The sequence below is a fragment of the Oryzias melastigma genome, linkage group LG4 (genome assembly GCF_002922805.2).
Source record: "Oryzias melastigma strain HK-1 linkage group LG4, ASM292280v2, whole genome shotgun sequence".
Classification (NCBI taxonomy): Eukaryota; Metazoa; Chordata; class Actinopteri; order Beloniformes; family Adrianichthyidae; genus Oryzias; species Oryzias melastigma.
In genome coordinates, this window is record NC_050515.1 from 27,223,156 (window position 1) to 27,251,049 (window position 27,894).

At 39.7% G+C, this 27,894-nt stretch overlaps 1 protein-coding gene and 1 non-coding gene across 4 annotated transcripts in view; one reads left to right on the plus strand and one right to left on the minus strand.

Annotated features, from left to right (window-relative positions):
* LOC112136946 overlaps window positions 1-10,017 on the plus strand; it is a 32,606-nt gene extending 22,589 nt beyond the window's left edge. Inside the window, exons 7-10 of one of the 2 annotated variants that reach the window (XR_004947810.1) lie at window positions 4,987-5,169; window positions 8,142-8,462; window positions 9,330-9,432; window positions 9,535-9,670. Coding sequence is in view for 1 of the 2 variants with exons in the window: in XM_024259000.2 (XP_024114768.1) it covers window positions 4,987-5,169; window positions 8,142-8,462; window positions 9,326-9,432; window positions 9,535-9,779 (856 nt within the window). In the remaining variant the exon portion in view is untranslated. Of the gene's footprint in view, window positions 1-4,986; window positions 5,170-8,141; window positions 8,463-9,325; window positions 9,433-9,534 lie in introns of both variants that reach the window. The other variant, XM_024259000.2, reaches the window with a different exon arrangement.
* Window positions 283-27,894, minus strand: LOC112136947. Of its 2 annotated transcripts, XR_002917455.2 has the most exons (7): window positions 27,665-27,893; window positions 26,356-26,412; window positions 26,203-26,269; window positions 25,943-26,172; window positions 22,531-22,663; window positions 707-786; window positions 283-612 (listed from the first exon to the last, which is right to left on the minus strand). It is a non-coding gene; the product is annotated as an uncharacterized LOC112136947 (transcript). The 2 variants fall into 2 exon arrangements; XR_002917454.2 differs by having other exon boundaries at window positions 25,943-26,269; window positions 27,665-27,894.

Below are 27,894 nucleotides of genomic sequence, written 5' to 3' on the forward strand. Positions count from 1 at the left end.
TCATTTACCCCTCCTAACGGAGGGTGATATGACCGAGTATTATGACCACTTTATGAAGAATTTTTTTTTTAATTACGACTAATTAATCAAGTTGTCTGTCTATCAGATCTGGGCTCAATGATAGATGTGAATTATCTTGTGAAGATTTCTTACCAGATCGGTGTTAAAAACAAAGAAATTCTGAACCTTTTGGTGATTCAAAATCAAATTATCAGTAAAGCTGACTTCAGTGTCGCTAATGCAGAGTTTCATATGTAAAAAAAAAGAGCTCAGAGACACACGTTCACAGGACTGTGACTTTATTTTGCCCTTTCCACATACCCAGAAGCCCTTTCGTCGCCTTAAGTAATGTCTCTGTCGTGCACAGAAACCAAAGGAGAATGTAAACAGAGCTCCGGATGCCTCCTTCTCCAAATGAAACGTCCCGTCTCAACACAAAACAACAATGAGAAATGACAATAATCTATTACGTTAGCACAAGACCATTAAAATTTATTAAAACAGGCCTTTTCAGACGGAAGGATCACAGAGTTAGAGGAGATCTTGTTTGTTGCGGAGGAAAAAAATGACTGGAAGTAAACAGCTGCTTCATCAACGGGATCTGCAGAGATCCTGCAAGCAAACCATCAATGAATAAAATATGAATAAACTGTAAATCAAACAAAGAAACTTCCAAACTTCTGAAATGTTTTAAACATTCAGTTACCTGTTGAAATCCAAGACACTTTTCACAGTTTGGCCGGTCTGCTTCCGCTCACGCCGTTCATTCACTGGACTATAGTCTCCCTTTCATTTTAAAAAAATTATGAGAAAAAAAACTTGTAAATTTACAAGATTAGAGAATAAAAATAGTAATATTGCTTTTTTTTGGTGGCCCCAATACTCCGTCATGGGGTGAGATGAAAAAAATAGTGTCTAATATTTCGCGCACCAGGTAAAGAAAAGCTCTTCTCAGAGCGACGTGGATACCCTCGCGATGGTGGACTTTGGACCCCTCTCTTTGGAGGGTGAAATTTAAAGACTAAGAATCCTGACACAACTTTGACTTCCTCTGCCACTTCAAATTAAGGGGAAGGGAAAACATTGTCTTCATGTAGGAAACATGACTGCCTGCAGAATCATCTGGAAGCTTTGGAGTAAAACTGAACTAATTTCAGCTGCAGAGCAGATGCTAAAGACTTAGAACGCAAGAGTCTATATTCTCACCATGACAAATGTGTAAAAAAATATCTAAAACAAACTAAAAATACACAGCAGGTTTGTTGAATGTTCAAATCTCTTAAGTACATATGTTGTTAATCATATCTCAAAACATCATTGACCATATCCTGGAACACTGCAGGAGCATTAGTGAGGCCAAACGGCATTACAAGATACTCATAATGCCCTGCAGGGGTGTTGAATGCAATCTTCCATTCGTCGTCTTCTCTGATCTGAACGAGATGGTAAGCATTACGAAGGTCAAATTTGGTGAAGATACAGGCGATTCAAATACAGAGGCGGTCAGGGGACGAGGGTAACGGTTTTTCAATGTGATCTGGTTTAGCCCTCTATAGTATATGCACGGGTGCTGCCCACCGTCTTTCTTCTTTACAAAGAAAAACCCTGCCCTGTCAGGAGAGGAGGAGGGCCGAATGAGCCTGGCAGACAGGGACTCCTCGATGTATTTGTGCATAGCTTGTCTCTGGTGCAGATAAAGAATACAGACGACCCAGAGGAGGGGACGTACCTGGTACCAAATCTGTGAGGTGGAAGGGAGGAAGCTTTGTGCTTGTTAAAGACCTGTTTCAGATATACACTTCAGGAATTCTGGATATACATCAGTGGTTTTACTAGTTTGTCTGACCTTGAGACCTGCAGTGGTAAGACAGCAAGCAGAACAATCAGACCCCCATGTAAGAATACTGCCTGTTCCCCAATCGATCTGTGGGTCGTGTCTCTGCATCCAGGGGAGGCCCAAAATGACAGATAAGAGGATGCACGGATGACCCTCAAGGTTATTTCTTCAGAGTGGTTGCGGATTTGCATCCTGATGGGGAGGGTACACCGAACACATTCTGAAAAGAGATGACCATCAATGGCTTTGATTTTGACAGACCTAGATGTGGGTTGACACTAGGGCTGTAACGAATATCCGGGTGCTCGGGTATTTGAGATTAGCTCCCAAAATCTCGAGTACGGATATTCGCTACGTCCAAGATTGCTGATTCGCGATCTTTATAAATGTTGTAAATTGTAGTAAAATATTATCAAAATATCATCTGGGGACGATGTATTTTTGCTCTGAAATACAGATAAATATAAGATTTTAAGTTTACAAACTAAAACAAAGCTGAAAGAGCCGCGGTACTGCAAACAGAAGTAAACACATCTTCGTGACGGTGAAGCTTCCGGTTTTCAAAGTAAAACTAGCGAGAGCTTTTTTCCGTTCAAAAACTGAGACTGAAGTTCTGCTCACAGACATAAGTTCTGAAAAAATGAATTAGCTTTAACATAAGAGCTTTAGCTCCAGTGTTTACACTCTTTTGGTTATGGTAACTCTTCAAAATTTGACGCAATTAACAATGTATTCAACGTGAATCCGATGATTCTGTTGCGAAAAAACCTAAAATATCTTTTTTTCATACGGGCTCTGCAGCAATATGTAATGCTTAGAACGTAAAATATTGAAGAACATTGAGGATAGAAAACTGTGGAGAAACTTTTCAAGTTTTGTTGTTAAATGATCCAAAACAGCAGTGATTTTTATCCTATTTATGTTGTTTTACTGCTGAACTCGAAGATCGACAAAAAAAAGTTTAAAATGACCACATTTATTTTTATCTGAATCTTTGAGTTTTTTTTTTTAAATCAGTTTTGTTCATTCTGATCTCCTGTTTTAAATAAAGGTATAAATGATGATTAAATACAAATAATTTACTTTTTTATTGATCCAGTAAATAAACATACACATAGCAATAAACATTATAATAAAAAGAATTGTGGTTCGATTCCTGAATTGCTGAGCTTGATTCGTGAATCGAATCGCCACCTAAGAATGATCCACAGCCCTAGTTGACACGGGATTTTATATTTATGAACAACTTCCTCGTCAATGAATTCATTATGAGCTCCAGAGTCGAAAAACATCTGCAAAGACACTGACCTGTTATTAAGGTGATAGCAGGCAAAGGTTGATGGGCGAGATTTGGCAGACACCATAAACATTAGAAGGTTCAGTAGGGCTCAGCAGCGATCCCATCAATGCTGCTGAGCCTTTCCTTTTAACGGACAGTTACGCACAATGAGGCCAGCTCCAGCACAATACAAACACAGATGTTGCTGAATTTGTCTCAATCTCTCCTCTGGAGCTAATTGCATCCTCCCAAGCTCCATTGGTTCCTGATTGGCCTGATCTGAATGTCCTGAAGCAGCCCAGTCTCAGTAAAATGCGTACATATTCCACGATTTGGGAAATACCGTGTATAATGTACGCCAAAACCAGTTTTTGCGTGCATATAATACGCGCGGTCCTAAACGTGTTAAAATGTGTTTTCCACGATTGACACATCCCCTGGTGGAGGCGTGAGCATCACAGACAGCCCCACAAACGAACAATTTGCTTTTCTAACCCTAACCATAACCGTAATCCTAACCTTAACCAGGAACGACGTCATTTAGAAAAGAGCCGGAGGATTTCTGACCACGTGATCAAAACGAAACCTAAAAAGTCGTGTATATTGTACGCCGGCGCAACCTATTCTCTACCATTGTGTAACATATGCACGCAAAAACCGTGTTTGGCGTATATTATACACGGTATTTCAGAGTGCAAAGTCGTGGAATATGTACGCATTTTACTGAGAGTGTGTTCAGGAATCTGCCTTCTCATGGGCCGCATGTAAATGGTCTGTCCTTTGGGATTTCTACTGGTCTGTAGAAATGCGTCTATCGCTGCTAGTTCTATCAAGTCATGCAAGGTCTTTGGTCGTTCTCTAGCAGCCAACTCGTCATGGATCCTTTTGGGCAATCAGTTAAAAAAGATTTCATGTCTTCGTTCTATGCACAATCCGCAGCCAAAGTGCAAAACTCTCACCGGAACAGTCATATGCATTCACTCACCAGTGGAGCCACACTGGAGGCAAGTAGGGTTAAGTGCCTTGCCCAAGGACACAACGACACTTGGCTGGCGGGAGCCGAAATCGAACCGCCTATCCTTCGATCATTGGCCGACCCACTCTACCACCTGAGCTACTGTCCCCTAATGTCCAAAGTTTGCTGAAGCATCGTGATTCGACCAGCACATTCAGCTCTAATACTTAGCAGAGTCCCCAAAATCATGGATTATTTTGTTAGAAAAGTTCATTTTGTTAGGAAAGCTACTGGGTTTGCTAGCTACACTCTCATTTGATCCCAGAGAGGCCGCTGTGTCCTGGCGCACCGCCAATGTCCGTTGTCCCAGTGGGGAAAAAAAGGGTAGTTTTTAAAGCTAATTTGAAATTTTGCTAATATTTTAGCTGTTTATCAGCATCAGTAATTTCAATTATCAACTTCAGCATTTTCAGTATTATCAGTTTCAGCATTTTCAACAATCAGCACTAGCATCTTCAGTGGCCAAATTCAGCTCACAGCATTCACACTAACATTATTGCAGGTATCTAGTTCATAATTATGTTAATAAGTTACGGTTTTAAAGTTTTAAAAATGTAGTTTTAGTGTGTTCAATAAATGTTTATCCTGTTCGGCCCGTGAACTAAGGTGTGTTTTGGATTTTGTCCCCTTCTGTGATTGAGTTCGACACCCCTGAGATAGACCATTCCTGCATTCTTTAAATTCTCATATCAAACTGTTCCTCTTTATCCCTGACAAAGATTTGATGAAATCTCACATGAAAAGCTTAATGCCCGTAAAAATGCAGATTTTACAGTCGTTTTTGGTACAGATGCGAAACAGATGCTGAAGGTTACACTGATGTTTGGAGTCAATCAAATCTGTTGTTTCCTGAAGCATCAAAGGTGTCCGGAAGACCAAAGGCTCCACCTCCTCCGCTGACAAAGAATTGACGAAACCCAAAAACCAAGAGCTGAAGGAGAAGCCGCAAAAGGACCAGGGGCTGTGCAGAGAAGTTCTCACCCAGGACCATCTGCAGGTCCTGACCACCGGAAACAGCAAAAAGGCTCAGAGAGACAGGTAAGAGCACAAGTCGAGTCACCTCTTCAACTCGGAAACTGAGGTCAGACACCTGTGCATCCAGTTTTTTTGACAGCACCCTCTCCCTTCCACTCTGTATGACGATCGGGGTCCATGTTTGGTCAGATTCTTCTGTTGGGAAGTTTGTTAGAGGACCCCGAGTAAAGCGTCAAAGACAGAGGGCAAGTTTAAAAGTTTTAATGCAGAGGAGTCTTTCGTCCAGGGATGAGGAAAGACGAGACCAGGGATGAGAGCTTGGCAGGCAGGCAGACTGGATGAGGGCTCAATGAGCTGACAGGCAGAGCAGGCTGACTTGAAAGTAGACCAGGGATCTCGCACATTGGGCTCTGAGGCCATGAAGAATCTGACAGGGGAAGACTGGAGAGGCAAGGTATAAGTAGTTGGCAGAACAGGTGAGGCAGATGAGCAATCAGGACAGCTCAGCAAGGCAGGGAAAAGAAGGGCTGAGTAGAGCTCAGGCATGACAAATGTAGAGCAGCATCAGTTAGACCACATGTGTCAAAGTCAAGGCCTGGGGCCGGATCCGGCCCTCCAGATTATTTTATTGTTATCAATGATCTGATGTTATTTTGCGCTTATTTCTAACTTTTATCATTTTGACAAAATATATTTTTATGGAGCGTAAATTATTAAAAGCTATTTAAGTTTTAAGTTGATTTATTCTGAAATAATATTCCTGCCTTTTTATTATTCATAATTATGGTAAAATTTACAGGTTTAAAGTTTTAAAAATTGACATTCTGATAGATTTTTCGTTACTATTTTGGCATTTACTAAGATTTTGTAGGCTGTTTTGGAGTTCAGCTAATATTTCAGCTACATGCTAGCTGTTTTGGCTAACCTTAGTTTTTTCTTTTTAGATAGATAGAAGATAGAAGCTTTTTTGTCTCTTTCCTTCGTACAGCGTATTACAGACAAAGTGAAATAGTGTTTCCTGGGACCATGAGAGTGTAAAATCAAGACAACAACATACAATGTTAGAAAAATAATCTAAAAGTGTTAAATGAAAACCTACAATAGCAGTAAAAGGCTGTTAGATACAAATACAAGAGCAAAAGGGAGTTAAAATGAGCGACCCCCCTCACCCTAACTCTACACCCCTACTTCCCTTCATTACTTCATTGTTTCATGCTCCCCTGAAACATCACAGTATTTCCCGCCCAACCAGTCAACAGGTCCAACATGATACCCAGCTACAGGAGGGACCGAAGGTAGACACAGACCAGATTTAGGTGTTCAGTAGTCTGACAGCTTGTGATAACAAGCTGCTGATAAACCTGGAGGTCCTGCCCTTTAAACTTCTGTACCTTTTGGCTGAAGGCAACAGCTCAAAAAACTTCTGGAGAGGTTGTGAAGACTCACAGGCTATCGCTAGTGCTTTGCTCCTGCAGCAGCTCTTAAAGAGATCTTGAACGTAGGGGAGAGAGACTCCAACAATCTTCTCCGCACTCCTGACGATTCTCTCAAGGGTTTTCTGTCTGCCTTACTGCAACTGGAGAACCAAGTTGGCAGGCAGTATGTCAAAACGCTTTCCCCCAGACCTCTGTAGAAGGTTTTGAGGATGCAGGTTGTGACAGAAGTTTTTTTAGCCTCCTCGGAAAGTGCAGTCTCTGCTGGGCCTGCTTGGTAATTGCTGAAGTATTGGATGTCTATCGCAGATCCTTAGAGATTTGTTCTACCAGGAACCTGATGTTCTCCACTCTCTCTACAACTTGACCTCTGATGGTGAGCAGAGCATGATCAGGTGGGGTCCGCCGGAAGTCAATGATCATTTCCTTGGTCTTGTTTACATTCAGCACCAGGTTATTCAGCCTGCACCAGTCCCTCATGTGATCCACTTCTTCCCTGTACATTGATTCGTTGTTTTCCCTGATCAAACCCACCACCGTGGTATTGTCAGAAAACTTGTAACTAGGTTCTCCTTGTGTCTGGCTACACAATCATGTGTCAGCAGTTAGTACCTTAGCTAGCTCATTGGTCGCAGTCTTTCAGCACACGTCCTGGGATATTGTCTGGACCCGCTGCCCTCTGATCATCACCGGAACAGTCATATGAATTCACTCACCAGTGGAGCCACACTGGAGGCAAGTAGGGTTAAGTGCCTTGCCCAAGGACACAACGACACTTGGCTGGCGGGAGCCGAAATCGAACCGCCTATCCTTCGATCATTGGCCGACCCACTCTACCACCTGAGCTACTGTCGCCCTAATGTCCAAAGTTTGCTGAAGCATCGTGATTCGACCAGCACATTCAGCTCTAATACTTAGCAGAGTCCCCAAAATCATGGATTATTTTGTTAGAAAAGTTCATTTTGTTAGGAAAGCTACTGGGTTTGCTAGCTACACTCTCATTTGATCCCAGAGAGGCCGCTGTGTCCTGGCGCACCGCCAATGTCCGTTGTCCCAGTGGGGGAAAAAAGGGTAGTTTTTAAAGCTAATTTGAAATTTTGCTAATATTTTAGCTGTTTATCAGCATCAGTAATTTCAATTATCAACTTCAGCATTTTCAGTATTATCAGTTTCAGCATTTTCAACAATCAGCACTAGCATCTTCAGTGGCCAAATTCAGCTCACAGCATTCACACTAACATTATTGCAGGTATCTAGTTCATAATTATGTTAATAAGTTACGGTTTTAAAGTTTTAAAAATGTAGTTTTAGTGTGTTCAATAAATGTTTATCCTGTTCGGCCCGTGAACTAAGGTGTGTTTTGGATTTTGTCCCCTTCTGTGATTGAGTTCGACACCCCTGAGATAGACCATTCCTGCATTCTTTAAATTCTCATATCAAACTGTTCCTCTTTATCCCTGACAAAGATTTGATGAAATCTCACATTAAAAGCTTAATGCCCATAAAAATGCAGATTTTACAGTCGTTTTTGGTACAGATGCGAAACAGATGCTGAAGGTTACACTGATGTTTGGAGTCAATCAAATCTGTTGTTTCCTGAAGGATCAAAGGTGTCGGGAAGACCAAAGGCTCCACCTCCTCCGCTGACAAAGAATTGACGAAACCCAAAAACCAAAAGCTGAAGAACAGCAGTTCTCTTGTGAACGCAGATCACATCCCCCCCATCAACACCTTCAAAACAGCTCACAAAGAATTGATGAAACCCGAAAACCGAGAGCTGAAGGAGAAGCTGCAAAAGTACCACCCAAGACTTTATGAGATGATAGATGTAAAGGGGAACCGGGGGCTGTGCAGAGAAGTTCTCACCCAGGACCACCTGCAGATCCTGACCACCGGAAACAGCAAAGAGGCTCAGAGAGTCAGGTAAGAGCCTCCTCTGAGGGAGCCGAGCTCCATCTACTCATCCTTCAGGGCTGTTAGAATCTACTAATGGTAAATGGTAAATGGCGTATACTTGTATAGCGCTTTCTACCCTCCTTCGAGGGCCCAAAGCGCTTCGCAATCACAACACTGGCGCCAACCTTTCACCAGAGGCAATTCAGGGTTCAGTGTCTTGCCCAAGGACACTTCGACACATGGGCGGTAATAAGTAAAGTAAGTTCATTACAATTTCATCCATGAACTAAAGTAAAGTAATCAATTACTTTTTTATGGTGAAAAACCCAAAACTGTCTGCTTTTCACTTCAAGTGTGCAACAATCAGACAGTTCTGATCAAAATCAAAGAGGAGTGATGTTAGAACCACAGCTGAGCTAACAGCAGCTCAATGACCGCAGTAGAAAACATTACAACAGGAAGAAGTTTGACTTTAATGTCAGAAACGCTGGAATTGTCCAACTTTTGGTCTGTTTACAAGGATTATGTGAGAACGGAAATTTAGGAAACTTTTAACTGGTGAGAAAAGATCAAGGCAGGAGTCGAACCTGCTCGCTTCCAATCAGGAGTCGACCGCCCTACCGCTGCACCACGGTCGCCCCTAATTCCAGATCGAGTTTTTTAGTAGTTAGGGGTTTGACGGGGAAATTCGGGCCCAACCATTGGCTTGGAGTGCCTCAGTTTAATGCGCAAATTTGGACACAGCGCCACTCGCTCTTACTGGTGGATGTGTGTAACTGCAGTTATGAATGACTGAAAGATCAAGGCCTGGGAACACTTGATCATGTGTTCGAGCTGGAGCCGCTAAATTCTCTGTCCAGGAAAAACCCTGATGTCTTCTCTTCACTCAGGAAGAAGCTTGCTGACGTTCTTCTTGAAGGGGATGAAGTCAAACTGTTGAAGATGTCACTGATCGTATCCAATCCTGAGATGTCAGAGAACCTGAGGAGGGATGCAGGTAAACTAGCCCATTCTGTCTGTGGCCCCCCCCTGAATGAGTCAGTAAGTTTCTGAGATCAGTGATTCAACATCTTCTACATTTTGTATCTAAACTTTTCAGAAATCCAGACCGCTGTATGCAGAAAGAACGATTTGTCCAGGGAAGCCACCAGAACATACCACGACATTGGAGGACAGCTGTTAGTGCAGGGATACCAGAAGATGGGGCTGTTTGGGGAGAAGGAGGGGGAAATACTCCAGCAGTGGCAGAAAGATCACCTCTACTCCAGGACGTCACCGGAATATAAAGAACTTCTGGAAGCACTAAAACCGATAACGTTTGATCAAAACCACCGAGCTACTTAGTGATTTAACAACTAACTAACAGCTACTTAGTAAGCAGCATATCACTATACAAACTGGACTAACCCAAAGCTTTGTGTGTGTGTGTGTGTGTGTGCACTTTCACACTTTAATGCCGTATGTCATTGACATTGACTGTACATGAGAACTGGACTGAGTGACCCCCCCAAACAGGAGGTACCCACTGGTTCCAAGAAGCCAAAATCCCATAGACTTCAATAAATAAATAAACAACTATTTCTCCGTCACCTTTATTGTCAGAATAATCATTCTTTTTCTTAACAAGTTCTTGTTAATCCTGTTTTTTTTTTCTTCATTACATTTTTTCTTTATCACCAGCAATTCAAATTATAAACGGACCAATCCGGGGTCTCGATAGGAGTATGTAAACAACGATCAAAATGTTTGCTCGACAGATTCTCCTGAGCATGCGTTATACACAATATTTATTTTATAAATGTCCTACCTTGTATTTGTTTTTCTCCTCTTAGATTATTCACAAATCAAAGTACAAATGTCAGCAATCCTGTCTGCAGTCAGAATGCAGCAGATCAGCTGATTCCCCAAAATTTCTATGGATTTAGGATATAGGTGACCTGTCCAGGCTGTACCCTGCCTTCGACCATCAGTAGCCGGTTAGGCTCTGGCACCCCCGCGACCCCGAAAGGGACAAAGCGGTTAAGAAGATGAAGGATATTAAACAAGTCGTGGTTTATTTCTCTCTGACAACACTGTTAAAGTTAGACAAAGGTTACAGGTAGTTCATTGAATGCTGCTTGTTTGATTATGAAGGTAATTAAGATTTTATTCATTCAATCTGTGCTAATGCTAACACTAGCATTAGCTTTGGCTATGAGACGTCGAGCTGCAGAAGATCTTTTCTCACCAGTTAAAAGTTTCCTAAATTTCCGTTCTCACATAATCCTGTAATCAGACCAAAAGTCAGACATTTCCAGCGTGTCTGACATTAATGTCAAACTTATTCCTGTTGTAATGTTTTCTACTGCGGTCAGTGAGCTGCTGTTAGCTCAGCCGTAGTTCTAACATCACTCCTCTTTGATTTTGATCAGAACTGTCTGATTGTTGCACACTTTAAGTGAAAAGCAGACAGTTTTGGGTTTTCACTATAAAAAAGTAATTGATTACTTTACTTTAGTTCGTGGATGAAATTGTAATAAAATTACTTTACTTATTACTTATTTTAGAATGTAATTCACTACTCGTTACTTTACTTTTTTTCCGGTCATAGACAATTTCTCAAGGGAAAAACAGCATCAACTAGATCCTCTTGTCTTTCATTCAAATTGGTTTTAAATCAATGGCCTCGTACAAACTATGAACATGGTTTAAGACAGAACCTGATTTCATTAGAAATCAGACAGCAGAGTGAAAAATGACACTAAAGTTACAGCATATGTGGTCAATGCCACTGCTCAAAGAGAGATGAGGGAAAAGCTGTTACACCTAAATACCTATGTTAAATCTGAAACTAAGTCTATAAATAACCGTTTAATGGCTCCAGCAGTTTCTTTCTCTTCTGCAAATAAAAAACATAAATAAAATGCAAAAAGTCATTCTGACATAGAGGGCGGGGCTAGAGAACTGGCTTCATTTCACTAAAAAGAATCATCTCCTTTAGCTTCCAAGTGCCTCTTCAAGTTGTTTTATAGTATATAATATTATGCACAAAATGAATTACTACTACTACTTATGATAAATGTTTTTTATGAATGTTTACGACCGAGTATTAGGGCCACTTCATAAAGAAAAAAATATTTTTTAAATTCCGACTTTAAATCTACTAAATTTGCGACAAAGAAGTCGTAACTGCTAAATTACGAGAATAAAGTCGTATATTTATGACTTTAAAAGTCATAGGCTAAATTTACGACTTCTAATCTTGTAAATCTACAAGATTAAAAGTCGTAAATTTACGAGAAAAAAGGTCGCAAATCTACGATATTAAAAGTCGTGAATTTAAGAGAAAAAAACTCGTAAATTTACGAGATTTAAGTAATAAATTAATGAGAAGAGAACCAAATTTGTCTGTTTATCAGAGCCGTGCTCGAAGATGAAAGACGTGGAGTATCTTATGAAGATTTATTTCCAGATCGTGTTAAAGGGTTAGTAATGCCCTGGGACAAAGCTAAAATGCGTATCCAGATATATTCCATATGTTCTAATGTATCAAAAATAACAAATAATTACCGTTGACAAACGCAGGTTTTTGTAAAATTTGACCAAATCAACGACAAATCACACTCGCATTTCGCCCTGCTTCAGAAACGGCTCGATTCGGGTCACGTGACGCGTTGACGTCATGTGAGTGAGACAGCGCCAGCAGCAGAATGCAGGCGGACCCAGGGTGTCTGCAGATACATGTATGTGTTTGCGCTGCGGCAAAGTTGAATTCTATAAACATCGGTGTTATGGTACGACGGAGTATTAGGGCCACCAAAAAAAAAAAAAAAAAAATTATGATTTTTAAAGTCGTAAATTTACCAGATTTACAATCGAAATGAGCCTATTGTGAATGAACACTGTGAGCAGAACCAGACCGACTAAACTGTGAAAAGCTTCTGATTTCAACAGGTAAACTGAATGTTTAAAACATTGCACATGTTTGGAAGTTTCTTTGTTTGATTTGCAGTTTATTAATCATTGATGGTGGCTTGCAGGATCTCTGCAGATCCGTTGATGAAACCATCGACACTCGCAGCGGTCCACCAGTCATTTCTTCCTCCGTGAAAGATCAGATCTCATTCATTTCTGTGTGATGCTTTCATCTGAAGAGGAATCGTTTTCGGAATTTTCAGTGTACTTAGCTAACGTGACAGACTGTTGGCATCCCATGTTGTTGTTGTGTGTTGAAACGGGACGATTCATGTGGAGAACGGGGCGGAGGACTGTTTACATTCTCATTTTTTTCTGCGCATATCAGAGACATGCAGTAAGGTGGTGAAAGAGCTTCTGGGTATGAGAATAAAGTGATTAAATAAGTGAATAAATAAATAAATAATGATAAAGTGGCGGACGGTCCTGCAGACATGTCTCTAAGCTCTTTATTTTGCATATGAAACTCTGCATTACCGACACGGATAGTCAGCGTCATCGATGAGTTGATTTAGAGTCGGCAAAAGGTTCCGATCTGTAAACAAAGCTTCACGAGATGCTCCACGTCTTCCAGCTTCGAGCATGGCTCTGATAAACTGACAGCTTTCGGTTTCATCGGCATTCTCAGCGTCACTGTCAGTGTCATTGCCAGATTGTGAGCTCTTACTTTACGCGCTGCCGGCTCAAATTGATCGGGCTTTACAGTCCTCAAACCACAAACACCCGGCGCCTCTGAATCAGCGTCACTTTCAGAACAAATGTTTCCACAATCTGAGTCTGAAGACAGAATTGTGGACCTTGAAATACCGCCGCTACGCCGTGACGTCACACGCACCATGTGACCAAAACTGAGCTTTTTACCCGGAAGAGACAGGTTTGCCAAATTTGGCCGCAAAAATGCAGTTTTATTTCAATATTTCTTGCTCAAAACACGCCAAAACATTTGGAAATGGTAAATATAAGGCGAAATACAGTTTGACCGATAACCCCTGTCACCGCCAGACCGGTACCCCGCATGGGCGGAAGACGTCACTTCCGCTAAAGCGGTTCACGATAGATATTTTTATTTCTGTACCAGGATGTCTTATTAGTACAGAATTTATTATTATTTATCATTCAGTTGGCAGCGATGACAACTTTTGACCAGAAAAAGAAAAATACATACAATATGTTAAGTGGAGTAAAAACCAATATTAAAAGAAAGTGTCTATTTGCACGTAGTTTTCGAAAAACGTGCGCCTAGTGCTAAACTTTTTTCTTAGTCACACAGACCCAGAGGAAAGGATTATGGTTACGGTTAAACAAGCAAATGTTTCCTGAGTGCGGCTGTCTCTGCAGCTCACGGCTCCACCAGGGGATGGGTCAAATGTGGAGAACACATTTACACATATAGGAGCGTGACAGTTAATGGGACTTTAACTTTAAGTTAAGCCAACAAAAAAAAAAAATCCAGCCTTGGACACACTTAAAATGCATGCGGCCAATGCAGGAATGGGATCTTGGCTGCATGCATTAAGTTTGGGCAATATGGTTTTCCATCACTTTCTGTACTGCTCGCACTTAAATACGTGTGAATAATATCAGCCATATTAAAATGTGCATGTACATAAAAACATTTTTATGCATAAATGGATATAAATGTCTTAGATCAAAATTTATGTAGCTGTTGTAATGTATCCTCTTAACTCAAATAGGCCCATAGCCATTCCTCCACGTCCTGAGTTTTTGTTGGCCAGTAGTAGCCAGCAACAACCCTGTCTCTGGTGCCTCTTGCGCCGTTGTGGTTCCCACCTGGGTTGTCATGGCATTCCATGAGAGCGATTCTCTTATCCTCTGCTGACATTATAACCACTCTCATGTACGGATAGCTCAGCCCAGTATAAAACAGTCTGCCGACTGTTCCAAAAAAAAAACAAAAAACAACATATTTTTAAGACAAAATAATGAAAAAGGGTTAAGACTGTGGGATGACTTAAGTCAAAAGAATAGAGCTGCACAAATTTGGTAGTTTTTTTCATGAAACTACTAACATACTAACATCATGTAGTTACCTTTTGTTGTATATTTTGGCACCATTCTTCTAATTTTTCCGACGCTGTGAATCGCTTTTGGGAAGTTCGCCATTTGCTAAAAAGCATAGAGTTGGTTAAAAACCGAAGGATCCATGTCAAAATGCAAAATATCTAACTAAATATATGTGATATCTAAATAACTTGAGATGCTCATGGTGTCTAACTGAATGTCCGTGATGTCTAAATAGCTCGCAATGTCAAAAACAAGACAAGGCTGTCAAAAAACTTTGTCGTGAAGTTAGTTAAAAGAGGAAGTGACGTCCGATTCGCGCATGCGGGGTACCAGTCTTGCTTCCGGGTACCGGTCAGGCGGTGACAACCCCCACTCTGGAGTAGAATGTGCGCGCACCGCATATGCACCGTGCATGCACCGGTTAATTTTTTTTTTTTTTCTCCGTTTTGTTTCATTTAACCGAGAGAAAATGTCAGAACCTTCAAAACCAAAGTAACGGAGTAACGAGGGTTTCTGCAGTCCCGTAATTGTAATTATTTACTGACATTTGAACTGTAATTCGTTACGTTCCTCCGTTACTGACAAAAGTAATTAAATTACAGTAATGGGTTACTTTGTAATCTGTTACCCCAACACTGATTTTCAGCTACAAATTTCAGCATTTTCAACTATCAGCACTGACATCTTCACACAGGTAATGCTATATATCTAGTTCATAACTATGTGAAAAAGTTACAGTTTTAAAGTACTAAAAATGTAGTTTTAGAGTGTTCTATAAATGTTCATCCTGTTCAGCTCGTGACCTGAGGTGTGTTTTGGATTTTAGCCTCTTGTGTGATTGACTTTGACACCCGTGGTCTACAGTACACTTGCCGTACTTATACTCAAGTATACGTAATTAAATAAACTTCTACCCCAAAAAGACATTTTCTCCTCTGTTCTGAGAAATGTGATGTTTTGCACAAGACTTTGTAGTTTTTTTTGCATCTCATACCTTTAGTGTTTCTTTTTACTCATCATAGTGATCATTCTTAAACATGACTGTTGCAGCAAACTGAGGGACTTGTTTGGTTTTGCTGGTCTGTTCCACTGGCATTCACCACAGCAGGTGGAAGCAATTGAAATAATTAGGCAAAGCAGCTGAGGATTGTCAGTAAGAATGTATAAAACTGGGAGAGAAGCTGAAGCTTCGTATTGTGAATTGTTCTGAAAAGGTTTGCCTATGAAGAGACAGCTGGTTAGAGTCAGATATTTATCTTTATTTGTAACAGAGTTAAATTGTTGTTGACTTTTGCTTGTAACAGATTTAAAATGTTGCTTGAGTTACTAAAATGACACTGCCTTTTAATTGATTGATGGCAAAGGTTTACATGAGGGTAACAGTCATTGTGATTGAATTTTTTTTATTTATTTATTTTTTATTTTATAAACCAGGATTTTCACTTGTTTCTCTTTTTTAAGGTTTTTCCCCTGGGGCCCGTTCCAAGAAGCAGGTTTTGTAGGAACTCTGAGTTCGTGAACTCCAAATTCAGTAAAACTCTGAGTTTTCGGTTCCAGAAAGAGAGATAACTCAAACCCGGGAAAGTGGGCGAAACCAAGCCCGTTCCAAGAAGCGGGTTAAGCTGAACTCAGAATCAATCACTATGGTAACTGAGTCTGTGAACGAAACCTGGTCGGTAGCAAGTTTTCTTCAGGAAACTTAGAGTTCTCTGTGGTCTCCGCCCCTTTTTAAAGTGAAAGATGTTCAAATATGAGTTCCTCATTAACATTTAGAGAACATTCACATTAGAGACGTCACGTTTTTACCACTCAGAAACCAAAATTACATGTTCATTCATAGAGGATCACGTAGAGAGGAGGCTGATTAATCCAGAGGAAATGTTATTTACGTCGGTAGAGGATTTGGAGGACACGAGTCGACTGACTGCAGTTTCCCAATTCATTTTTATTTCAGCGATATTATAAATAGTGAGTTTTTCCAGGGACTCGCTATTAAAAAATACATTTTCTTTTCCTTATTTTAGACCCAAAACAATTGAAATTATGGGATGTCAAACACCGAGAAACCATCTGAAATCATCCACCGTCCGATACTTGCATTAGCTCGGTTGTCAGCAACGCTGCTTCCAACTGCGGAATTTGCGAGTTCGAGTCCCGGCTACGGAATTCGTTTTACGCTTAAAAAAAAAAAAGAATTCGGAAAATGTTTTTTAAGTCTTGAGAATTAAAATTAAATAAATGCTTTTTTAACATATGCAGCTACAGTTTCTTTTTTAGCGTGCAGTGATATCCGTGTGTGTTGGGGGGGGTTACCAAAACTGGTCATTCATGCGATTACGGAGATTACTGGTTAAATTAGTAACAGATCAAAAACCATTCCTTACTCAACAAGAGACAAAATAACCTTCCTGACATTATTTATTCATTATTAGAAATGATTCAAATAACTGCAGATATTTTCTCTCTGTTCTACCGCTGCAGCTGTGTTGCTTTTCTTGCAGAAAATGTTCTCCTATAGTCGCATATGCTTGAAGGAACTTATCAATTTCCGCCGCCGGAAGTACTAAACTCAGATGTTTGTCCCCGTTGCCATGGTGAATCGTGCTGTCTTTGCTCCATTGATCAGGGCTTTTTATGGTCGCGACGCTCACACCTGGTTCTGGTTCTGACAACTTCAAGTTGATTGAATCAAACATTCTCAGCTGTTCTGGAACCGAAAACCCTGAGTTTGGGAATTTAGAGTCCAGTGACTCTAAGTTCAGGTTTGAACTCTAAATTTGTTGAACCTGCTTCTTGGAACGGGCCCCAGGTTGTTCACATGAATACTAAAAATAAAAACAATCTGAGTGGAATACTGCCTCATCCTTACAAAAGCAAACCAGAATAAGTTTCAAGTGCGGGGAAAAGCAAACCAAACCTGGAGTACTTGACAGTGAAGAACCACAACTTCAACCTCCAGTATTCAAACTCGACTCTAGTCTTCAACTCAAAGCAAAATGGCTGAGTCATTTTCTATCGAGCAACTGAAAGTTATCAGAACCACAGCAAAATGACAATTCACAGACTGCAAATTGTGTGAAAACAACACACATTGAACAGACAGAATACTTGCAAGATCTTTATTTCAAACTGATTTCTGATTCTAATAAACTGATTGACACCAATGATGATGTTGAAGCAGAGAGGCTTGTAGAAGCTGAAGGCACTAAAGACCCAAGGTTAAGTACTGATCAAAGAGCTGATTTGGTGAAGATGGCTGAAGAGTGTGAGGGAAAACTAAAAGAAGCTGAAAGTCTACTTCAAGGAAGACTGTAGGTGGATTTCGGAGAACCAGAGATAAACATAGCGCTGGGAAATGCAGAAAGTGTCAACTGCTCAACCTCAACCTCAACCTACCATCAGCAAAGACTCGTATGAATTCATGTTAAACCACCTTGAAAAACTAATAAAGAGAGCAAAGGTCACTTTTGGGAAATGGCAACATCATTGAAAGACTCAGAATTTTGGAGTGAAATTTTCCTGATCTTGTCTCAAAAACAGTGGACTTAATTCAAGCCAAAGTTGCAGAAGATGAAAGAAGAGCCTTTGTTCTTTCAACTCAAGCTTTGTCATTCGCAACCACACCAATTACGTTGAAACCTACATCCCTGCCAAAGTTTTCAGGACACAAGCGTGACTTCCACCATTGGTGGAAGGATTGGGTGGCTCTACAGAAAAAAGGAGAACCGGCTCGCAAGTTTCAGCTACTTGATGGTATAGATGAAAGGATTGTAAAAGACATGGGTCTAACTTCTTACAATACACCAGATGACATCTTCCGTGTTCTAAAGAACCGTTTTGGGAACCATTCGACCATTACCATGGAAATTGTGGAAGATATACAAAAATTGTCACCTATCAAGGGCAAGGAGCACAGGAAAATAATTAACTTGATCCAGACTGTTAAGAAATCCCTGATTGATCTTCAAGACCTTGGTGACAGAGGAGCATTGGAAAAATCCACTGATGACAAAGACTATTACACCTCAATTGTGTAGTTCGAAATGGAGTAGGAAGAAGTTTAAAAAACTTTTTTTAATCCTACCCCCTAACAATATATCTTCATTTTAATCTTTAATATAAACTATTTCAGAAACAGAAATTAAGTACCATCAGATATCTGTCCATATAATCGAATACACACAAGATCTATACAAAAACACGTACATGTATACAAACATACCAGCTTTACCATTCACATGCTTTCCCTTCCCATAAATCTTTCCCCTGGGACCTCAACACCCAGCCTCTGTCAACTTCACCAATGACAGATACAGTAGTAGTAGTATGCAATAGTAGCGCTGTATGCTCCAAGAGCATTAGCATACAGCAGATCCAGTGTTTTGTTTTCACGGGTGGGACAGTCAACATACTGAGTAAATTCAGAAAGAGTCCTGTCCAAGTTAACATGGTTAAAGTCTCCAGTGATTACTATAAATGCATTTGGTTGTTGGTTCTGCAGCCAGGAGATGGTGTTGCTGATGACGTCAGCAGCAGCGTCCGCATCAGCTGATGGAGGAATGTAAACAGTGACCACGACGGCAGATGTAAACTCTCTGGGTAGATAGTAAGGCCGCAGTCCGACAGCCAAGAGTTCGATGTCCTTGTTACAGAGACGCTCCTTGACACAAACATGTCCGGGATTAGACCATCACTCATTCACGTACAGCATAACGCCTCCTCCTTTCTTCTTACCGGTGGTCGTGAAGTCTCTGTCCGCCCGCACAGTCACAAAGCCGGGTAAGGCTACGCTCTGGTCCGGGTTGATTAAGCCATGTTTCCGTAAAACACAGTAAGCTGCTCTGACGGTATTCTCTCTGGGTGTTGATTGCTGCTGCCAGTGAGCGAACATTCCCCATGATGATGGCAGGGACAGCAGGCTTATGCTTACACTTCTTTGCCTTGACTCGGGCTCCGGCCCGACATCCGCGCCGCCTTTTTAAAATTTTCCTCGGGATGTCGTGTCTGAACTCCGGCGGAAAAACAGGCCTACTCGGGGCTAACACCTGATCGCAGGAGTAAACAAAGGACTTACCATGGCACGAGTTACTCTCAGTTTCAAGGAGTAACGAGAGTAGCAAAAAAGGGAAAAAGCTAGCTTGGAGCAAACAAAATCCATGCTAATGTAAGTGATGTTTTGCTTGTCGAGCAAGAGCTAAAAGGGGAGAGAGGGAAAAAAAAGAAAAAAAGGACTATAATAAATACTAAGGAGAAAAACAGTCTGTATTCAGGAACAGCTGCAACAGGCAGCTGCCTCTCAGCAGCGCCAGAAGGAAAGAAATACAAAATATGATTCAAACATGCACAAATTAAAATTACAGCTTGAAACTTACATTTACATAACTTACATTTTATTTTATATTTTTGTAAATTTGTTTTTTTTTTTCTACAAATGCACAAAACATGAGTTACAAATCAAGAATATACACACACAAATCCAAAGTTCTGCACAAAACCTAAATTCCGCACATACAAATCAAGAATACACATTCACAAATCCTTATTTATGGACAAATCAACAATTATGCACCCACAAATAAGAGTTCATTTTCTCTATATGCAAAGGATATTCCATTCCTCGTGCTATAGTCTCAACATTCTACAGAAATACAACATAAATACACATTACAGAGCTGATGCAGGCAGAACCCCCTTCTACCCCAGTGAGAGTGCTGTATTGTTACTATGAGTGACAATTTTACATTTGCAGACTGCAACAGACAGCACAGCAACCCCCACCCCCCAATTTAACCATTAGCTGCAGTTACATGTGTAAAATGATCTTGATCGCTTATAGAATGTATGTGTATGTAGCCTCATTACAAACGTTAACATACGCCACATGCTTGATAGGAATGAATCATTTTGACATGCATGTAGAAAAAAAACAAACAAAGCTGCAGCTTTAAGCGAGACAATCTTCTGACTGTGCCTTTATTATGTTTTTAGTGACCGTTTGTCTAAATTCCCCTTCAATTGAAATAATGCCCCAGCTCCCAGGAAAAAGCATATTAAAAGTTCCTAATTTTAAATTAATATAATAAAATAGTGCATGTAGGAGTCAGCATTAAATAAAGTCAATGACAGAAAGACAAAAAAAGAAAAAAGCATTTGCCAGAGTACTCATTTGACAAAATTAGCGCTAAATTTCACCGTTACAATAGAAGCAATAAGATTCTGATGTAAAAACACATCGTTGTGACCCAGGGTTGATTTGTAATTATAAAAACCATCATTTTGACATGTGCAAAAGCTTTTAAAATAGATAAACATAAACCAACACAACACATAAAAACCCTCACATTGCAGCAGTATGCCCTCAGCAGGTTGCCAGTCTGTCAAAAGCCTCAAAAACTCACACCCAGGGACAATTTCCAGATACCAGTTAACACATGAAACATGATTTTGAACAGTGGGAAGCAGGAGAAAACCCACACATGCACAGAGAGAAAATGCAAACACAACTATTTTCCCACTTCCATCAGAGTTAATCTCCATGCAGCCACTTTGTTCACAAACAACTAATAATCCCAAAGTTTACATTCTAAAAAGTAGCCAACATTGCCATTATTATCTACCTAATTAGGTTAAAAGATTCTCACAGCCCAATATTCAGCTTCAAAATAAGGAATCCACACAAACAGAGCTTCTTTCTGGATCAGAGCTGTTCCAATCTCTGATTTCATTGCAGTACTTTTAAATAATGATTAAAAAACAAGAAAAAAAAACAGCGCTGAAAAGTGAAAGAAAAACGTGACATAAATACAACAAAAGCCAACAAGATGGCCCACTAGATATCACTCGAAGTAAAAGCCAGTGAGATCAGAATTATTTCAAGAAACTAGAAATTCTTTGATGTTTTCAAGGAAAAAATTGACCTCCATTTTAGAAGCATTCTCCTTCTTCCATCTGAAAACAGGAACATCCTGGTCTTCCAGAAGTCCACTGATCTCAATTGGCACATCAAGGCAAATGGACAGGAGAACCAGCAAAGAAAAATAAAAAAAATGATACAATAAATAAATATTTACAAAAAAATACAACAAGTATTAAAAATACACACAATTCAGGTCCGTCTTTGTCTTTCATTCCTGCTAAAAAAATAATTTAATACATTAATATACTTTAATGTTTAAAATTAGCCCCAAAAAGAATTCAAAGCTCGCTTTGCGTCCCAGGTACTTTGAAGTTTCCTTGTGACTACAGAGACAAGTAAAAGTAAAGTTTGATCTTTTATAAATTATATTTAAACACCAATATTTACAGATATCTTTTTTTTAATATCTTGTGTTATATCAGTCTTAGTTAAAATGAAAACTTAAGTGTTTTGTTCTGTTTTTTGTGATAAAAAAAGAAAAAATTTAATATTTACCAACTTCAAAAATATGTATTTTTATCTTCCCTGAAACTGGAAGTACTGGTTTCTTTAAACTGGACCAACATATGAACAGTAATCAGAACATCAGTGATGTTTGTTAGAAAATATTTTTGTGGGGGTGCAGTGAGTCTAGCCACAATAATGTGCAAAAGTCTGCTCAAACTAGTTCTAACCGCTTTTAAGCTTCAGCTGCTTATTCCCTCATCCTGCATGTCTCCGCTGAAGGACAACTCCTGAGATAAACACTGACGGTCAGAACTTGTGCTCAAAATCAAGGTCTTTTTCATCTGCTCAGTAACTTTCCATCTCCAAATATGGTGTTGTTCCTGTTTTCTATGCAAAGTTAATAAAAGCCTATTGTACATTGTGGGGCGGTGGGCAGTTGGACGAAGACAGGCTGTTAACCTGTTCTCTCTTCTCCACCGCCTCCCTTTTGCAAAAGAGTGTTTTGAAGTTGAACTGGACTGGTTCGTGTTTTTATTCATCTTGAAGAGAGTCTTACATTTTTATTCCTGACAATGTTATCGTATCCAAAGCCACTGTGATGATCCAAAGTCAATTACAGTATTTTTCTTTGGATACAAACCACATTCCTTTAAAATGCAAAATACAGTGCAGTGAATACTTTCTGGATCCTCTGTACAATTTAAGGAGGGAATCAGAAGTGCACTCATATCTTGAAGTGGTCGTTTACATTACCAGCAAAGATGGTGACGTGGTGATCATCAGGTCTGCGTAGGTTCAACAGCTTTTGGTCTGCATCGCGGCCAAACTCCTCTTTGAATTTCTTCTTGTTGCTCCCAACAACCTCTTGTCTTTGGCCTCCAGCAGACTGAAGAGGATGAGAAAGATTTGAAGAGGAAGGAGAATCAGGACCTGAAGCAGTAATCTCAGTCATTACCATTACAGTGGATGAGCAGAAGAACAGAGCACATGCTGCTTCTTTTGTTTGTGACAAAATAATTTGGAAAGTCAATCTGAAGTATCAGAACAAACACATACAAGTGAGTCTTGTTGAAATGTAGCTTATCAATTTTAAGTTTAAAGATCTCAGATCCTTTAGCATAGAAGATTTGTAAGTCTGTGTAACAAATTTCCAGTTTTTCCTCCTTTTAAAGGGTTAGTAATGGGCAGGGACAAAGCTAAAATAAGTATCCAGATATATTCCATATGTTCTAATGTATCAAAAATAACAAATAATTACCATTGACAAACGCAGGTTTTTGTAAAATTTGACTAAATCAACGACAAATCACACTCGCATTTTGCCCTGCTTCAGAAACGGCTCGATTTGGGTCACGTGACGCGTTGACGTCATGTGAGTGAGACAGCGCCAGCAGCAGAATGCAGGCGGACCCAGGGTGTCTGCAGATACATGTATGTGTGTGCGCTGCGGCAAAGTTGAATTCTATAAACATCGTTGTTATGGTCCGACGGAGTATTAGGGCCACCAAAAAAAATAAAAAATAAAATTATGATTTTTAAAGTTGTAAATTTACGAGATTTACAATTGAAATGAGCCTATTGTGAATGAACACTGTGAGCAGAACAGTGTTAATTTTGACAGAGAATTTTAATTTAGTTTTAGTCATAGTCTTTTGACTAAAATAGAGTTTAGTTTTAGTTGCAAATTAGTCATATTGATACTATTAAATTTAGTCAAATTTTAGTCGACGAAATTACAGTAGATATTTAGTCGACAAAAATATAAATAAAGGTAAAGCATTTTAATCACATTTACACCGTATGATCATATGAATAACACGCAAAGATTTGAGTAATTTGTAAAAAAAAAAAAAAAAATTTACCTCACTTTGCTTTCCAAACTTGTCATTTCTGCGAATTCAGCTTCAACAACTTAAAACACATTAAAAGAAAAAATAAATATAATTATATCATTATAATTCCATCCCATTTCCAATAAGAAAGTGTCTATTCACATGTAATTTTCAAAAACATGCAGCCAGTGCTAAACTTTTTTCTCAGTCGCACTGACCCAGAGTAAAGGGTTAAGGTTAGGATTATGGTTATGGTTAAGGTTAAACAAGCAAATGTTTCCTGAATGCTGCTGTCTCTGCAGCTCACGGCTCCACCAGGGGATGGGTTAAATGTGGAGAACACATTTCACACATTTAGGAGTGTGACAGTTAATAGGACTTTAACTTTAAGTTTAATTTTAAATATGTGCGGCCAACAAAAGAAATCCAGCCTTGCACAAACTTAAAATGCGTGCCGGAAATGCAGCAACGGGATCCTGGCTGCACGTATTACATGTGGACAAAACATGAATTTCCATCATATTTTGTGCTGGTCACATGTAAACATGTGTAAATAACATGTCTTATTATAAATGTCCGAACATTAAAAAAAATGTATTGAAGAGGTAGTCAAGTGTAAAAATGCATAAAAAACATTCATTGGGGAATAAGCTGTCCAGGACACGTGTGAGCATGTTATATGTGCTTGAACAGCATGTCTGTGGTGAACTGTAATACCACCGCCGGCCAATAGAGGGCGCTGTTGTCACGTAACGTGATGGAGTTGGAGATTAAACCCGTGACTGATTGTGGATCTGAAGAAGCAGCGGGGCTGCTAGCACTCGGAAATACACAACAACATCGATTTATAACTTTACAAACGTCATGCTAAAACAATAAAGCCAGACTTACATTTAAATGTAAACCTCTGAGTTTCAGAGTTTCACCCGCGTGAAGAAAAGCGCTTCTCCACCGCGCAGTACCGGCGCTAATTAGCTTGGAGAGAGCAACCCCTTAAAACAACTATGTTTGTTTCGTTTTCGTTTCGTTTTCGTTGGGTAAATAGTGTCGTTGACGAAGACGATGACGAAAATTTTTCGGCAACGAAATTAACACTGGAGCAGAACCAGACCGACTAAACTGTGAAAAGCTTCTGATTTCAACAGGTAAACTGAACGTTTAAAACATTGCACATGTTTGGAAGTTTCATTGTTTGATTTGCAGTTTATTAATCATTGATGGTGGCTTGCAGGATCTCTGCAGATCCGTTGATGAAACCATCGACACTCGCAGCGGTCCACCAGTCATTTCTTCCTCCGTGAAAGATCAGATCTCATTCATTTCTGTGTGATGCTTTCATCTGAAGAGGAATTGTTTTCTGAATTTTCAGTGTACTTAGCTAACGTGACAGACGGTTGTCATCCCCTGTTGTTGTTGTGTGTTGAAACGGGACGATTCACGTGGAGAACGGGGCGTACGGAGCACTGTTTGCATCCTCCTTCTGGGTATGTGAATAAAGTGATTAAATAAATAAATAAATAAATAAATAATAAAGTGGCAGACGGTCCTGCAAACATGTCTCTAAGCTCTTTATTTTGCATATGAAACTCTGCATTACCGACCCGGATAGTCAGCGTCATTGATGATTTGATTTAGAGTCGCCAAAAGGTTCAGAATTTCTTTGTTTTTAAAACCGATCTGTAAATAAGCCAGCCCGTCCTGCTAACTGAGGAACATCGTCGTTTTCATCGGCATTCTCAGCGTCACTGTCAGTGTCATTGCCAGATTGTGAGCTCTTACTTTACGTGCTGCCGGCTCAAATTGATAGGGCTTTACAGTCCTCAAACCACAAACACCCGGCGCCTCTGGATCAGCGTCACTTTCAGAACAAATGTTTCCACAATCTGAGTCTGAAGACAGAATTGTGGACCTTGAAATATCGCCGCTATCGCTAGCTCCGACACGCAAAGGAGAAGCCATCTTGCTATGTTGACTCTGGTGACGTCACACGCACCACGTGACCAAAACGGAGCTTTTCCCCGGAAGAGGAAATTTGCATATGGATTGGCCGCAAAAATGCAGTTTTATTTCAATATTTCTTGCTCAAAACACGCCAAAACATTTGGAAATTGTAAATATAAGGCGAAATACAGTTAACACCGAAAAAGATCCACAACCCCATTACTAGTCCTTTAAGTCCCACTCTGATTATCTTTTGATGGATTTTAAAAACATTCCCAATACTCTTTGAATTATGATTATGATGTTTTCAGCCAAAATATTAAAAAAGAACTGCAGTTTTTAAAGACATGGATGTACATGCATCCAGAACTGCTGGATTTGCTCTGGGTTACCTCAGACCTGCTCAGTCCTTGTTCTCTGTGTTGTTCCTGGAACTCAGCTGCAGATGTTCTTCTCTGCTCCTTCAGCTGGGCATTTTGTGACAGTACTTGAGAGTTGGCCTTCAGGATGAGGTTGAGCATGTGGAGGCAGTAGCACTGCAGACCTGAGAACCCAGCTTAAGTAGACCTCTCTCTGAGTAACCCAAATCCTTGGAGGAGGCCGTGAGGGTCGGTAACTCCAGCTGGAGAGGGCTGATCTCCTCAGGTGTTACTTTTGGATCACACATGGCCAGACTTCTCAAGGAAAGAGGTGCAGAGGAGCGTTCCCATCCTTGGTAACTAATTTGAAACAAAAAGGACAGAAACTGTAACAAGAGTTAAGTGAATAAATACATTATTTCACAACAAAATGACTCATTCCATACCGTAGTTTGACTTTTTCATTAGCTGCCAGATGTAGTCTTCTCCACAACTTCGTATATCTGTAGAAAAGAGTCAAAAAATTAGTGGTTTTAACAGAAAAATATCATCCACATAAAAAATGAATTTGTTATTAGGGATATAACGGCTCCATGTAACAACGATTCCCTTCATATTGTAACAGTGCAGGTGAAGTTTTCCAGATTCATTGTATTTCTTCAAGATAATCAATTAAATATGTGTACAAACAAACACGTAGACAACAATAAATGTCAACTCTATTCACATTTGAGTGTTTTTCCACATCAGAATAATCCAAAGTGAACATTGTTAGAACATTCTACCACTCTGTATGGTGACATGACTTGGCTGAATTCAAAGTGTTTCTCCACATTGGACTGTAAAGGATTACATTCACAAAGAACACTATTCATGCAACAAATTCATGTGCTCAGGAGAACACAGAATGTTCTGTGCTGGGAAGCTAATGCAGACATAAAAGCGTTTCTCCTCAGAGGACATGTGGTCTGTTGGACAGAATAGAGACACGATACACGTGCTGAGCTGTTGGTAAAATCACAACAATTGAATTTATTCTTCTACAATTAGCAATGTCAACAAATCTCCAATATTCACATAAAATGACCCCAAACATTCATAAACAAATTACATATTTTATTCATAACGGATGATCAATTCTTTCAGCATTATTTCTCTGATTCTGTCAACAATATACTGTCATATTTTTGTTCTTTATTCTCAGTGCAGACCGAAATAAACAAATAGAATGTTTTTATAGTCTTTCTAGCTCTGTATTTTAACCAACATGTTAATGTGGTCATATCTGTTATGCTTTGTTAAACTGGTAAATATTTGTATGATTTCTCTATGAAGGACATAAAACAAAAATGAATTTAATATGAATTATACTATATATTACAAGAATTATAACTACCAGCCACATGCTATCTAGCTCTGTTTGTGTTTATTTACTGTTTACCTTTTGAATCAAAATGTGTGGATTCACTGACAAATATAAAAGTTTAATGTGAATGAAAAACGTCTCATAAATCATTCCACCTCAACATAAAATGTTTCAAATTTCACTGTTTGGCTTAAACTATTTATATCATCTTCTTATCTAATCCTCTTGACCTGACCAGACCGCTAGCATTAGCGAGTTAGCTTCCCACATACTTTACACGTTTCCTTGCAAACACACGTTTACACTCTCACCACATTAACCCGTGTCGTCTGTGAGATCTTCAGGCTCAAAGTCTGCACATTAGTTTTTAACATAAAGAGTTTACTAACCTGAGGTACAGAATAGTATCAGAGCACACGTTCTGTTAGCATCGCAACAGGAGCATTTCTTCTTCTGCTGCGTCACTACTACAACCCAACTGCACGCTACACTGCCACCCAGTGGACGATTGAAGTAACGCACAAAATATTGTTAGAAACAGACAAGTCACCACTTTTACTGTTTCCATCCTGTCAGATCCTTCAGAAACTTTATGGAAAAACAAAAAAAAGAAAGAACC